This window comes from Cariama cristata, unplaced genomic scaffold (genome assembly GCF_000690535.1).
Source record: "Cariama cristata isolate BGI_N322 unplaced genomic scaffold, ASM69053v1 scaffold718, whole genome shotgun sequence".
Classification (NCBI taxonomy): Eukaryota; Metazoa; Chordata; class Aves; order Cariamiformes; family Cariamidae; genus Cariama; species Cariama cristata.
In genome coordinates, this window is record NW_009630436.1 from 57,318 (window position 1) to 73,234 (window position 15,917).

At 47.8% G+C, this 15,917-nt stretch overlaps 1 protein-coding gene across 1 annotated transcript in view; it reads right to left on the minus strand.

The window, feature by feature from the left end:
• Window positions 1–15,917, minus strand: part of LOC104165772 (collagen alpha-1(V) chain) — a gene marked incomplete at its 5' end in the record, with an annotated part of 119,027 nt that overhangs the window by 1,046 nt on the left and 102,064 nt on the right. Inside the window, 15 exons of the mRNA XM_009705511.1 lie at window positions 2,004–2,237; window positions 6,070–6,138; window positions 8,412–8,524; window positions 8,954–9,212; window positions 9,574–9,627; window positions 10,416–10,451; window positions 11,139–11,192; window positions 11,682–11,789; window positions 12,509–12,562; window positions 12,664–12,717; window positions 13,156–13,263; window positions 14,003–14,056; window positions 14,489–14,542; window positions 15,003–15,056; window positions 15,426–15,479. Coding sequence (XP_009703813.1) covers window positions 2,004–2,237; window positions 6,070–6,138; window positions 8,412–8,524; window positions 8,954–9,212; window positions 9,574–9,627; window positions 10,416–10,451; window positions 11,139–11,192; window positions 11,682–11,789; window positions 12,509–12,562; window positions 12,664–12,717; window positions 13,156–13,263; window positions 14,003–14,056; window positions 14,489–14,542; window positions 15,003–15,056; window positions 15,426–15,479 — 1,359 coding nt within the window. The remainder of the gene's footprint in view (window positions 1–2,003; window positions 2,238–6,069; window positions 6,139–8,411; window positions 8,525–8,953; window positions 9,213–9,573; window positions 9,628–10,415; window positions 10,452–11,138; window positions 11,193–11,681; window positions 11,790–12,508; window positions 12,563–12,663; window positions 12,718–13,155; window positions 13,264–14,002; window positions 14,057–14,488; window positions 14,543–15,002; window positions 15,057–15,425; window positions 15,480–15,917) is intronic.

The following is a 15,917-nucleotide window of genomic DNA, read 5'->3' on the forward strand; positions in this document are numbered from 1 at the left end:
CAGCAGCCTCATTCATGGCCAGAGCACAGAGCGCGGGTCCTACCAGGACCTCTGCGGCAACGCTGTGTCGGGCAGCCCAACCTCATTTTTCACATGGTGGGGCTCAATCTTAAATATCTTGCCTGTGGTTCAGGGGGGGTGACCTACCGGGGTACCGGAGACAGTACAGAAGTACAGGACATGCAGAGCCTCTTTCTGCAAGGCTGCAATAAGGCCCCTTGGCATATTTTACCTCCTTTTTATAGCCTGCAGGAATGTCTCTAGCAAAGAGGAAGGACTGGGGCATGATGGTTTGGAAGTGATGCCCAAAGCTCTGAGCCAGGAGATGATGGCTCTGTGCCCCACCATCGCACTGGGGATCGTTCAGCCTCTCCTGGTGCTCGCTCACCGCGGGTGCCTGTTGCTCCCACTCCTTGCCACAGCCGTTTAATTGTGAGAAGCAACCAAGTAAAGAAACTTAAAGGAGCTACAGTCCTCTTTCCAGGCAAATATTCCTCATTAGGAAGAGGGAAGAAGAATGCAGAGCACTTGAGCCCAATCGCTTAAACTGAAAGGGGTTTTACCAGGCACATCTGCCTTAAAATGTGCAACGTGATCTTGCAGCATCCCTGAGACTTAAGAAGGGAAAGGCACTTCGTACTGAGGAGACATTGCATTAGCAGGAGATACAAAGGACTTGAGGACAAACTTCCCCATGTGGCTTCTGAGCATTTCCAGAAGTGGGATGGGTGCCCTTTCCCTCTCTGCAAGAGTGTTAAAAGAAGAGATTCTAACCTGATTTTTTTCTCATTGCTCCTACAGTAAGAAAACCTGTGCGTGCCAGAACAGAACCACTTTCATCTCACATTATGTGGAGGGCTTTTTCTGTCAAACATCTCAATCTTCCCAACCCGTGGGTTTCAAGCACTGCAGTTGCAGAGGGTGAGAATTATGCATGCTTTTGCACCAGCAAGCTGGGTCTCAAAATAAATGCAAGCAGCACCTCCTTTGCCAAATTCTAAGCTCCTGAGGGCAGATTTTTCAGAGCTCAGTCCTGAATCAGGCACCCAACAGGAGGAGGCAGAAGCAAAGGGAGGATGCTGAGCCCCTTTGCAAACGCTGGCTGTTGCTCATGGCCAAAGCGAAGGTGAAGAGCAGTGGGGGCTGCGCGGGGAGAGGGGGGCTGCAGCGTAACACCCCCTTCTGCACTTTGGGCAACAAAGTCATGGGGAACAGAGCCAGACAGCAAGATGCTAATGGTTGCATTGAAAAGTGAGCAGGGCTGTGAACCTCTGTCCCCTGCATCCCATGGCTGTGACTACTTGTCTCGCTATACAGTCAGGCCTTGCTTTGGTTTGTCCTTTCCCAAGGGCACAGGCAGCTCCCATGAGGAGCAGGGGCTTGCACAGGGAAAAACCAAAGTACGGTGCTGGGGCTCCTCTGGCAGCTCAGGGGATGCCAGGCTGGAGCGGGGTGCTGTGGTGATGCACCCCCACGCCCAGCACAGCCCAGGGTCTTCCTGGGGCTGCACAGAGCAGCATGCCACAAAAAAAAACCCCAACCAACCCAACTTTGCCTCCAAGATTTCCTCAAAGCACGTAAAAAAATTATTATCAAAGCCTGCAAGACTCATATGCAACTGGGTGTCATCACTTGCCTCGCCCCATGTGAATAAACAGAGTAAGAGGAAAGGCAAGGAGGGACATCTAAAAGCAACCAGTGGTTTCAGACAAGTCCCTTCCTTTATGCAGAGCCAGCAACAAAGCAAATGAATCTGGTTTCTAGAGGTGCTGCAGTGTGCCCTGACCTTGAGCAGAATCACGTATTCCCAGCATAGGTAAGAGCAAGCTTAATGCCTCCCATGCTGGGGACAATCCTCAAGGCAACTACATCAGCGAGCACCAGAAATTTGGAGGCTGTTTGCTCTGAGGCAGACAGTGCTGGACAAGCAGGGGAGGGGGACAGACACCTCTGGCACCGACCCCTTTTGCAGGGACTGGCCAAGACCAGCTCTGCCCACGTACCGCGCAGCCGTCGAGGGCGGCTCGGATGTAGGGGTTGTTGTCGTAGGACATTTCCTCATCGTTGGAGCCCAGGAAGCGGATGGCCTTGTCGTAGCTGTCGGTGGTGGCATCGTGCCAGGCTACGGACTGGTAGCAGTTGTAAGTGATGTTCTGGTGGGCCGAGGCACTCAGGAGCCGGAGGAAAGTCATCTGCACCACTCCGATGGGGTTCCCGTCCGAATCCACGTAGGAGAGCTATGAGAAGTGGAGAAGGGGAAACACTGGGCAGTGAGGGGCAATGCAACACATCCGGGGGGCTCTGAGGACCACCAGTCTCACCCATCTTTACTACCCTGTGCACGGGGCTTGGTCTCACCACCCCATCGGGGTGCAGACACTGCTCCTGTCACAGGGCTGCTCTGGTCCTCCTGCTGCCAGAGCTCGGCTACCGAGGGGCAATTTATTTCTCCTGCTGGATGTGGGCTGGCTGTGAGCTAAAAAACCATAAGGCTAATGCAAGGCAGGAGGAAAAAGGAAGGGGGATTTCACCCCTGGTTGCAAAAGGGTGCAAATGTGGGGATATACATCTCAAGTTTAAGCCCATACTAAGCGTACTTCTGAATAGGAGAGAAAGGAGATTTCTGTAAAGGTTTGGGGCTTTATTTTTCTGCCTTATTTGACACGATTTTCTGACTGCTGTGGATATTTTGTTCTGCACACACTGGGGTATTTCCCATTCATTTTTCCTGGGCACCAACACACTGGGTTTTAGGCAATCTTTGCACTTCATCTGCAGCAATCCTGTTCCAAAAAGGACTCGGTGCTGCCCTGGTCAGCGAGGCTATGCTCAGCTAACGGGAAAACCCATTTGCTGTCCTTAGGGCATGTCATGAAACACAACGCTGCACTGGCACAGGGGTTTGCTCCGTTCTGCACATCAGGCTCCTTTTCTCTCTTGGAGGAGAACAACGTCTAGAAATATATTTCTGCAAAACAGTTTATTGAAACCCACTTCAGTGCCTAGGGGATTCAGGACTTTCTGGGACCTTCTCTTGTACCCCACCAAGGAAGCAAACACACAGCAGGACAGCTAGTTTGCACGTATAAACTAACTGTACTTCAGGTGGCATCTCCAGCAGTGGCCAAGCTACCAGAGCTGCCGTTCGTTACTGTCCTCTATGGACAATGGCTTTTCTTTAGAAATGACCGGGAGAAAAGTACAGGCACACAAACAGCGCAGCGTTCTTTGAGGTACCATGAAACATCGGTGCAAGCTGCAAACAGTAGAAGAAATTCATAACCAGACAATAAAATCATAAGTAAAAAGATAATAAAAATAAATAAATATACCAACCGGTTGTCAGGATACTGTTGCACTGTCCTCCTGAGAGTTAAATATGACTGACCATGAGAGCGCCATGCATGCCAGGAGGAGAGCTACCAGAAAACCACCAGGACGTGGAAGGAAGGGGACACAAAATGCTGATTACTTGGCACGCACCCAGTGACACATGGCAATACTGAGCGGCAGGACCCACTTCTCTTCTTTCTCTTATTTGTTCTTATTTCAAATCAGGGCTTGGTTTGGGAGCCTGACTGCTTGTTACAGGGTCTTGGTTGCTGTTCTGCCTCTGCAGATTGCACAAAGACCCGTCCCAGCTTTGCAACTGGAGCCACTGGGAACTGGTTCTGTGCATAAGGCTTGCTCGTGGGAACACGGTTTTGCAAAAATCAATCCTTTCCTGTTTTCTCTGTGATAGTATTTCCCTGTGGCAGATGCCATGCGGCCATGAAGGATAACAGGAGAGGGTGGGTGACAAGCCTTGTTAGAGCTACTGGGAATAGTGTGTAACACACACAGAAGGAAAGCACAATCCAGAAGAAAACATCTGCAACCCTTTTATCCCTTTAAATGCAGTTTGGCTGCGTCATGAGAAATGGTAAGATATCAGCTACAAGTACTCTGTGTCATTGATTAATGATGGTATGGAAGCATCAAAACAAGATGGTTTCTTTGTATTTCATATTTACTACACCCTCCTTACTTTAGATATCCCCAGAAGAAAGGCAAGCATCTTCATGGCCACACATCTCGTGCAAGCACTGAGATACATACAGAGCCCCCCACGTCAGCAGCCTGCGCTCTCAGCAGTGCTGAGTAGTCAGCTGGAAACCTTCCCCTCGGCTTCGGGGATCCCCGTGGGCTCAGGCCCCCCAAGAGCCTGTGCTCGGGCTGTGTGGAAGGACACCAGGGACCTTCTCCGTGGAGTAACAGGAGCAACACCGCACCCAGAAGGGAACTCAAACTCTTTCATCCCACCCATCTACACACAGATTTCAACTCATCTGGGATCCAGGCAAATGTTTCCCCAGTTTAGCAATCTCATGGTTCCAAGTACTGGGGCGAAATGAGAACTACTTTAAAAAAATAAAAAAAATCAAACTTTTCTTTTATGGCTTGCGTGTTTAACGGTTTTGTGGTTTGCTTAGGCAGGTCTTCTACGTGCTGGTGGCTTTTTTCCAAACAGAAAATGCAGAACAGGTAAAAAAGCAAGAAAATTACAACACAGAAAGATGGAACAAAGGGCTCCAAGTAGCACTGAAATTCCTATTTTAAAAAAATGGGCTCTAAGCTCTAGGTTGGCAATTCAGCCTCTAACATAGCTGATAGACTGGAAAAAAGAAACAAAAAAAAAGAAAAAAGCAGAGAAGATGGAGAAATGAAGGTACTCATAATATTAACTGATGAAGTGCTCTGTAATTAAGCTATGAGTAGTTGCCCTCCAAGGAGCTACGAGGCTGAAGCCCTGGCTTTGCGGCCTTATTTGATAATGCAGAAAAGCTGCAGAAGCCATATCCTTCTTGTGGGCAGAATCAGAGCAAAACATGTTTAGTGGCAATGAAATGAGGCTTAGGAAAACAACGTGGTGATTTTCTTTGTTGTTTGCCTTTTAAGGTGGAAGTTTGGGGCACTGCAAGAAACCTCTGCCCTGGGGAGAGGATGACTGCACGAGGCAGCTCAGCGCGGCACGTCGGAGCATCTCCTGCTTTCAGGGACAGGTCGGTTTTATCCGCTGAACTTTTCCTTCTTCCCTAATTCTCATGATTTGACTGAGCTATTATCTGCCTCCCGCTAATCCTACAAGAATTGATACACAGGCAGGAGATTTCTGTTGCTTACGGAGACCTGGCTTACACTAACCAGTCGCTGCTCTGACATCCCTGACCAGGGCTCGGGCTCTGTAGGTGCGATCGATCCACAACAGGAATGTCCTGTTACAGGACAAAATACCAGAGTTTTTTCTCTGTTTTAAGTGTTGCTGTCTTGCTTGCTTGCTGACATCAAACATTGTTTGACCTTACGACAGTTCTTCTCCCTTGAAAAAAATCCTTAATTGTGACTCAGTCAAATTCCTGTCCACCAGGCTTGGTAAATGTACGTGGCTTGAAATCTTCCTTTAAACCAATGACTTCATGTCTCCGAGCCCCAAGGGTGGCATGGGAGCCCTTGATCTGCCTCATCTCCAGTGTGGGAGATGAAACCTATCCTTTGGGGAAAACCTGCCTCGGACCAGAGATGTGCAGATTCACCACCTCAGCAGGGGTACCAGCACAGCACCGTGCCCAGCGCCAGGCTGAAGCATCGCGTTTGAGGGATTTCAGCTCTCAGGATAAGGCTACGCTGTTGAGGGACAGCAGCACGGGGACAGTCAGTTTGCCCTTGCCGTAACGGGAATGGGAATTGCTTAGGAGACAGTAAGAGCCCTCCCTGCGGGATGCAGCCCACGGCAGCGCTCTGCGCAGACGGACCTGCAACAGCTCCGGCTCTGCAGGGTCCCCCAGCGCATCGGCACATCCCCTTCTCACGCAGGGGAAAGCTCGTCACCTGCTCCTAGGTTTCCCATCAAGCAGACTGGAAAAACGTGTCCCCCTCGGGTTTTGTTTCTTTTTCAGTATTCCACCTTAAATGTTTTTACTGCGACTTGCGATAGTTATTAGTCCAGCATGCAGAGTGCAACAGGTCTGGCCATACTGAAGCAGATGACGCGCTCTGATTCAGACTAGAGGGCCAAGGTTAGCCACTTACCAAAGACCCCCGCTTGTATTGACTATACCATGTGGAAGGCTGTTCTTTGGGCCAACGAGCCATTTTACTCTGTAAAATATGACACGGGTTAAAGAAAACAGAAGGCACCAAGATGCATCTTACCAGTTTACCGCGCTTGAATTCACTGAACCAGGAGCCTGGGTTTTCCTTTGGCCAAGAAGTAATTCTAGCCTAGTTTGTGGACGGCAAGGAGGAAAGAGAGAAAGAAAAAGAAAAAAAAAAAAAAAAGAAATAAAAAAAGTTACATTCAGTTCCACAAGCAGAGTCTGCATGTTGTATTGAAACTCTCCATCTTTCTTTAAAATGTTTTCTTAACCTTTATACACCAGTAACCAGACCAGTCGGCAGAGCCCTAAGGTGCCAGCAGCCTCTCCAGCAGAAGGGGACGGCGCGGTGTTGCCCTGGGTGCCCAGTGCTGCCTTGGCACCAGCCTCCTTTGCTAAGGGCTAAAGATCTCTGCCTCCTAGATACTTTGGATGCAAAACCAGCAGTGCAGTCTATCGGCAGGAGAGATAAAAGGAAAGACAGAGAGGAAAAAAGGAAATATTAATGGTAAAAGATGCAATGATCTTCATGGGAGGGCTGGGGTGGAAAACCAGTGCTGATAACTGAGAAGACTGCTCTCGCTCCGGCGCCAAATCCAGATGCTGTGGGGCTGGGAAAGGCAAAGAATGTGATTAAGGAAAAGCCTCTGCCTGCCTCCTGCCTTTGTGCAGCAGTAAGGTACAGCCTGGGCAGCGCATCCTCCACAGTCGGCGCTGGACCATCACACGTGATGGAGCTCCAACTACCTGGAGCGACGCAGGGGGTGACCTTGACAAGAAATGAGCTGTCGGAGCATCCTTTATGGCAGCCCTGGCTAAGCAGCTGAATTGCTTTTTCTGAGTCAGAGCACAAGGAAGGAGCGTGGCTGCCGTCTGCTCCCTTATCTTCCCACGAACTCCCTCAATTCAGCTGTAAATCTCTCCAAAAACAACGGCCAAGCTACACGCCAGTGCCTTGGGATTGTCCTTTCCTTTCCAGTACGTGAACCATAAAGCAAGTCAGTGTGTTTCTGCTGGGTTAAGGATGGACTGAAAGGGGATTTGGCTTAAACTCTGCTGTGGCTTATAATAAAACCACTCAGCCAATCCTTAACACTGGTGCGGTAGCTGTTGTCACTCCTCCACATGGAAAAAGAGCAGGCTGAAGCTTTTTGTTATTTACGACAGTATTGCAAAAGTGTAGCACAATTTGCATTTGAGGAGCATCGCAGCGGTCAGAAGAGCAGCTCCAGGGTGGATGAGATGGGGCCAAAAAGCCACTCGCAGAATCAGCGTGGCAGGAGTCTGAGCAAATGTAAGATCATGGGCAGACTCCGCTTTTTTAGCCATCAACATTTTGAGGAGAGCCATGGCAGGTTAACGCAAAGGAGAAGAAATCCGTCTCCTATTTAAACAGCCCTAACAAAAACTCAAGGAAGATTTACGTTGCATGTTATTTGCCCTGTGCTGGCACATATTTCTGGTGCATGAAATTCAGCAAGCAAACAGCTTTCACTGGAGTGAACAGCTTTGTCCGCACCTTAACCCAGCTGGAGCACAACTGCGACCCAGAGAGCTCCCCCCAGGCTGCTTTGCAAGGATTTCTGCTTGGCCAGTGCAAGAGCTGGTCCCCAGGCATCGGGAAGAGCTGCTCCAGAAAACAGAGTGCATGGATACAGGACAAAAATGATGAGGATGGTTGAGCTAAGCACAACATTACACAAATAACTTAATCAACCTTGTACATCAGTGCCAGGAAGAGCACTGAGGCTAGTTGCAATCATTTAGGATCATTTACCCACAAGAAACACCAGGAAAAATGACAGGAGATAAACATTTATCTGCTCCGCCTGAAGACACAGTAAGGGTAGAGGAATCAGCGGTGCTTATGCATGCAGACAGCAGAGCGGCAGCCCAGCTGCAGGAGGGAAGACAAGGAATGAGTTACATGAAGCTCCCAGGGAGCCACAGGTCCTGCACCAACACACGTGTCTGCCTTTGTTAAAGCAAAGTAAAAAAATTAAGGTTTTGGCATTTATTATGCCTGAGAAATCAACAAAGACTTGTCTCTAAATCACAGTTTAAATCTGACTTGCTCAAAGAAATTCTCTTTGTAAACATACCCCTTACTATTTCAGAAGCCAACATTGTGTAACAAAGAAATGTTCTGGATCTTTAATCCTTACTTGCTATCGTTCAATTCTCCTCAAATTGACTGTCTATGAATATTCATATTAGGAAACAATCTTTTATCACCACGATATAGGGTGGTGGGGGGGGAAAGTTGTGTGGACTTACTCCTTCAGATTTCTTATCAGGGAAGATGCAAGTCTCTCCACCAGCTGTGAAATTACAGTAAACTTTGAAAGAGTCCCTGGAACATCCTTGGTTAGGATCGACCCAGTATTCACCTGGATGCATGAGAGGGAAGAGGAGGGAAGAAAGAATCAGCACTGCAAAGGAAGGACAATGGGCACTTCAGCAACAATCTCACCAGGGATGTTTCATCTCTGTCGTAGGCTACTATTTATATGTATTTTTTGGAAAACTGGTTATGTTCTGATTCCACATAATGCTGTGGCACCTTACAGGAACAGCTACTTTTCATCATATATCCCCATTCTTTGAATAGAATAGAATATTTCAGTTGGAAGGGACCCTACAACGATCATCTAGTCCAACATTTCTCTACATAATCCTTCTTTGTCAGCCACATTCCTCATGAGGCACCAGGGCCAGGGACTCCCCAAATTACTTCTCTTCCTGTACTCGCTTGTATTCACTGCGTGGAGCTGGGAAACCCAGTGTTTTCCCCACACCCCCTCTGTCCCGGGACACACCATCTGGGAAATCGGGGTGACAGAGCTGCAGATCCTTGCAGGTACGTGCTGGGTTATGTTGAGTGCCCAATGGATGCTTCATTTGCTCAATTTCCAGTTTCAAGGAATTCAGCGAGCCGAAAATTTCCTCCATGCCATCTGCATAGTCCATGTAGTTGTCGGCATTTCCATCGTCCACCAGCTGGCTGGCGTCAATGTTCCGCCTGGTCCTCTTGGAAGACTGGATGGGCAGCGGCTGGATGACTTCTCCGGGAGGACCCTGATTTGTGGGGAAAGACGACACAACTTCTCATTGCACTGGCAGTGGGGAAGAGACAGGAGAGATGTGATGCTGCTTCTCGGCAGCTTTGGCCGAGATACACACTAGACGTGTAAAACACCCGTGATGGTACTGATAAAAATCCTGGCCTTGAATATTAGGTCCATCTTTTTCTGTCATCTTCCCATTAGTAACTTCTCCCTTCAAATCATGCTTTCTTCCCCAGCATCCCTAAGAGATGCCAATCCATTGCTAGGACTCCTGATACACTGAATCTTTGTCCAGAAATCTACTTCCTAACATTACAACACCCATTAAATCTGAACCTCATTTCACACTTCATGTAACAGGTTCTACTTACAGGAGGCCCTGGGGGCCCAGGAAGACCCGATTCACCCTTTGGACCTGTTGGACCCTGGGTGGAAAAACAAGGGAAAAACATGAGAGTCACTCAGGGAAAAAGCTTTTGTCGCTTACATCACATCCCAATCATTATTTCTTTTAATAGCCTCTTGTGGCAAAAACTTTCTTCCCGTCCCTTCAGGCACACAAAAGGAGTCTCCTCGCACCCCCTCAGGAAAATGTTTATTTTGGTTATTTTTGATGCTTAGATGAAAGAAAAGATCAGTCAAAGACTTGGGGTTGAACAGTCAAATTTTGCTTAGGCTTCCTACAGAAAAGGAAGGATCTTCCAGTGCATGAAAATGTTAACTCTCCAAATCAATTCTAGAGTTTCATAAATCAAATAAAATCTTAAAATTAATAAAACATTGAATTCTGCTTGGGAAGAAGACATTAGGAAGTTGCTCAAGAGGAATTTTTAGCTGTCTGCTTAGGAGATCTGTAACATGAAGCTTGCTTCGATGTCGCATTTCTCACCAAGTTCTTTGCTTTTCAGCTTGCCACCTCCCGCTTCACAGTCTATTTTTAATACCCTCTGCTTTACAGCAGTAGGTTTCCTCCTAAGGACTATGCACTGGATCCTTCCGTATGATCTTTGCTGCACTGATGTTCAATGAAGTAGAGTGTGTGCAACAGAAACCTTTCCCAATTATAATTTCTGGGCTTAGACAGCCTGTAAAGGCTGCATTTGCTACAGTCATCTTTGGCTAATTGCCTTAGGGCCACTGCTGCGGAGAAGTCACAGCAGGTTATGCACTGAAAAGTGCCTCAGTCTCTTCGTTTAACAATGTCTATACTCACTGATGATCCTTTAGCACCTTTGGGACCAGGTGGACCCTGTATAGAGGAAAACACAGCAAGGAGTCAGTACGTTTCCTAGCAGAGAAAAGTCAGTCTCTCCTTAGAGACAGACAGAGTAGTGTTACACAAGGTGGGTTTTTTGATTCACTTCCTTTCCATTTCCACTTTTCCCATCCACTTGAGTTCAGTGCTGCTTCTATTTGCCAACGTACAAAAAGCATTTGTGTCAGACCAATCTGTGTCAGCGCTCCACGCTCCTGCCCGGGTGGGGACTGGAAAAGCTGCTGTGTGATTACCAGGGCTGATCCTGGCTCCGTGCTATGGACACCCAGCAATGGCAAATGCTGGTCACCCAAGGGTGCGGGCTGCAGCCTTTGGGCATCCAGTGAAAAAAAAATGCAACTAGCAAAAAGTGCAAGAAATCACCATGTGATTGTAGATAATCCAAAAGAAAGGGGGAGAAAACCAGGGTGGGCTCATTTCCCTGCTGTGATCATGCTGTGCCCCGCTGTGCCCATCTCTCAGCTCATGCATCACCCCCAGTACTCCTGTAACTCATTCAAGTGGTTTTAATGGGCTCAGCTGGGCAAACCCACTCCCATCAGCATCCTCATATAAGGTCAGACCAGAAGGACTGTGCTGGGTATATCTGGGAGCACCAAGGTGACTCCAGAAGGACTGTGTAAGCTCCCAAGGAATTAAAAGATAATTTTTGTGACATACCGGTAATCCTGGTGGCCCTGGAGGTCCGATTGGTCCAGAAGGACCTGTGATACCCTGAAAAATAAAAGCAGAACAACACTGATTTGCACGCAGCCATGCTGGTGTATCACTACACAACATCTGCCTACAGTCGACCACCCAGTTTTGAAGGACTCCATTCAAATCTGGAGCTTTAACTGTTTTTTAAGCGTGTGCATGATCCAGACAAGAGCATGACCAGGGAATCTCATTTCTCATTTACGCACATAGTTTTAAAAATCAGTCCTCTACATGCATATTTAATGTTACCATCCCTCCAAGTCTATTCAGCTGTCTTCATATGACCCTTGAGAATCTGCATTCCACTAAAATGGGTCATTTTGGAGCATCTCTACATTTCACGTGTAGAATAAACCACATTAATACAGAAAATAGAAAAATTCCTCAAAAATTAGCAAGAGTCTCCTGCCAAGGTTGACCATCTCTGCTATGCCATACCTGCGCAAGGGCAGCAAACCCCACAGCTCAAAAGCATGCTCCATGAAGGTCTTATGGAACATTTACCTGCTCTCCTTTGGGTCCTGCTGAGCCCTGGGGGCCTGGGAGACCTCTGTCGCCCTTTTCTCCCTGCTCTCCTGGTGGTCCAATAAGACCGATTAAACCTGGATGACCCTAGGGGAAAACAGCAGATGTTAATTATGATCTCTTGCCGGAGGTAACCAAACACTAAAGCTACCCAGCAACGACATTTCAAGATACAAACCTAAATATTTAAGGTGATAGGAGTTTGTAGCTACCCCTGACACCTGGAAGTAGCAGAGCTGAGCAAAGCACTAGAAAATACTACAGAAAATGCAACAAATATAGAAGCAGAACTGCTGCACTGGAGCACCTGCTCATTTTGGGTGCTAACAAACATTCCATGAATTACTACAACCTTGAGAATAATGCCCTAAAGCAAGCCGGGTGTCTGCACCTCCCTATGCCCTCTGCTAAAGCACCTGTGTTCAGGCAGCCCCGACGACTGGAGCTGCCAGGGACTGCAAGGGCCATCGGAGGGGAATACAGAGATCCAGATCCTCCGTGTCGCCTCGTTGCCATCAGTGCTGGTGATACGGGAATGGGAAACCCAGTCTTGGATCCAGACGGGCAGTGGCATCCGCTTACCCATAGCACAACCCAGTTCATCCCTTGGGGCCCACTCACAACTCTCCATCTCTCATTTAAAGGTATGTCCAATGCTTCCAGAGCACAACAGAGAGTATACAGGGCTGGTAGCACTCCTCAGCCTTGTCATGCCAGCTGCAGGACCCCTCTACAATGACATTTTTTTCCCCACACTCAGACAGGGACATCAGGTCATGCAGCGAGATTGTGTATGTCGTCCTCACCTTCTCCCCTTTAGGACCAGAGTCTCCTTTAAGACCAGGCAAACCCGGTGGGCCCTTTGGGAGACGGGGTGGGGGGAAACAAAAAAGAAAATGAATTCATGTAAAATGCATTCACTCGTTAAAAAAACTCATGGAATTTGATGGTCTTGACATACCATTGGGCCTGGAGGACCATCTGGGCCGGGGGATCCCGGGAGACCTTGTTCACCCTGTAAAACAGTGCAATTCCCTCAAAACAATCATTCACGACAGCAGTGCTCCCAGCTGGGATTATTCTGATTATTCACCCATCCTCATCTGCCAGGGAACATTTGCCCTGGCTTCTCACAAACGGTAAAGGCAAAAGGATTTACGTTTCTTTCATGCTCAAATCTCTGCTGGGAAAGGGACTTTGGAGATCATGGAAGCTCTGACCCATGAAGAGTGGGTGAGCAGATCCAAGACTCAAATAAAACATGCTGGAAGATGATATTCACTGTTATATTATTTCTACTAAATACATTTTATCCACTCTCAGGCATTTAAGCATAGACAGAACATTACACTGGGAGAAAGGCATCTTCCAAGGCAGGTGGGTTAAAGTAAAGCACCAGGAACAACCCTACCCAGCAGCGCTCTCAGACTTTGCTCAGTTTGGGAATACTCACGACTGGACCAGGAATCCCTCGAAGGCCATCGGGGCCGGGCTTCCCTGGAGCACCTTGGGGACCAATTGGGCCAGTCTTCCCAGGAGGTCCTTCCAAACCAGCTTCACCCTAGATGCAAGAGGCAGCATGGTTTAATTTGCATTGGGGCATCAAATGATCTTCTGAAATATGCTGTGACTGCTGCCAGGATGTCACAGAGTAAACATAGGTCCATGCAAAGCCCATAAAACTTTCTGGTCGTTGATTTTCCTGCTGCTCCCTACCCCTTATGCACTGAGGACAAGTCTCCAAACTCCTTCACTTTTTAGCCTTGCCTGTTTCTGCTGATTTCCAGCAGGAACCACCCTTTGGCTGCAAGCTCTCTGGGGCAGAAAGCTTTCCTGGGTTTGGTCTTGGGGGATGAGCTAGCAGAGGACATCCTCCACCATCAGCGTTCCTGCGGCTGCCACAACAATTGGATCTATAATTTGCAATCCCCCTCTACATTCCCCCACCACCCCTACCAAAACAATCATGGTCCAATAATGCTATGTTTGCCCTGGGAAAGGACGTAGGGCTGTGCACGCCGTATTATTTACAACACATTATATTGCCAAATATGGCACTTCGTCATGCCAAAACAAGAAAAACATTCCCGTGACCTTACCAAGCCCTAATTATCTCCACAGAGTTTGCTAAAAGAGGAAACATAAGTTTAGATTTGAGTCCAATGGCCCCAAATTCAGGCTGATTTGCTGTAACACACAGGAAAACCAAATCACTGTCTTTCAAACACGAACGCTGTCAGAGGGTGATTCTCCTGGCGTACAAAGGACACAGTAGAAATGAAATCCCATTCAGCTCTTACCTTGGCTCCTTTCTCTCCTTGCCTTCCTTCGGGACCAGCTGGACCAGGAGGGCCCTAGACAAAGCACAAAATAGATGCAAAACACAATTAGATCACACTGATCTGAAACGGTCTATTGGAATTAGCAAAATGATGCTACAGCCCCAGGGAAGAAGACGAAATGGAGACAAATATCTCTGAAAAGCTTTTTAAATTAGCTTCTTGCCAAATGAATCCCTGGGCTGTGCCAGAAAGGCAGGAAGAGCAGAAGCACCTCATACTTGTATTTACTTTTGGGTGTTAAAATCTCTAGAAAAATCCATGGGATTCTGTTGACAACTTCCCATCAATTTCCAATGGCTGTGGATGGCGCATCAAATCATTTTTTTTATTATTCTTTATTTTACATGCTACTGCTTTGCGTTTACTGTAGACCTAGTAATAACATTAATTTCAAACAGTCAACACAAATACATTTGGAAAAATACTTCTAAACCATTAGCTTACCCTTTTTCCTGGGGGTCCGGAGGGGCCTGGCTCTCCCGTGGGACCAGGGGAACCCTAGATGGAGAGGGGAGGAGAACAAGCCATAACTGCACCATGAGACGCGGGAAGGAGAAGCAAACATGTAAAACTGGAGTCGAGATCCAGAGTTTGCGCTAAGTCGAGGCGTGGGTGGCCAGTACAACTCCTGACACCTCCTCGGGGGTGCAGGTGGTATCTTGTTTTATCCCTTCCCACCATGAAATACCATAAGGCACAGCAAGATTAAAACGAAAGACTTAGGGAAAAAAAAAAAAATCTAAGTTAATTGTTGCTTTCAGGATGTATTGCTGAGCAGCCTGGATGGATGGCAGCAGCCATGCCAACACAGACAGGAGGGACAGGCATCAGGGGACCAGTGCAGCAGAAACTGGTGGGAATTAGATGCTGTGTGTCCTTCTGTGTTAAAAGTCTTTGGACCTGCACACAGAAACCGTGGGGACCGATGGGGAACAGACCTCATTATCCAGTTACTCACAGTCTGTCCCGGTTCGCCATCATCACCTTTGTCACCAGGGGGACCGTCTTGACCCTAAAAAGGGAGAAGAAAGAAACAAGCAGTTGAACTTAGGGTATAAATAGAGCTGAGCAGAGAGTTAGCAGCAGCAGGTGTAGTTCCGCTGGTCTTCACGTCGCCGGGTACACATCCCTTCCCATCTCCTGTTGGGCACATCGACAACAGCAAACGTCCTGTGCCAAATACTGTGGGTAGCAGCATTCGTATAGCTACTGCCCTGAAGGCTGTAGCGTGGTCAGACAAACAGTCTTATGGTGGGACTTCCTCGTCTTTCCCAGGTAAAGGAAGAGTAAATGCCAGAGGAGCTGCTGGCGAATGAACAGCACAGTCGTATTTCACTAAACCAAGAGGAGGAACCTAACTGCCCTTCTGCGAGACACTTACAGCTGGACCAGGTTCTCCAGGAGGACCAGGGTCACCAGGGAAACCAACTGGACCCTGCAAAGAGAGAAGAAGAATATCCCCGAGTCAGAGATATTGCATCTGGAGAATTACGAAGCGCTAGTGCCTGCTACGCCAGCAACAACCCAGGGAGTCAGTCACTGTACAGAGCAAAACCCCAATTCCCTACCCTCAAACACAATACGAGATCACATCCCATCTTTGCATCTTCACTAATTTCATCCTGTCACAGCCACCAGTTCAGCTTTGCATCCAGACTACGCAAAGCTCCAGAGGCAACACTAAGAGTTTCATCTAGTTTTTCATAAATACATTGGACAAGTGACAGTGAAATCCTCGCAGCTTTGGGGAATGTGCATATTAGATGATTTTGCTTTTGCTTGCTACATGATGTGTAACATTTTTCAGAGGAAGATGCTCTCAAAGCATTTAATGACTAAAACACTTCACCATTCTCCTCCATACGATGTCTGT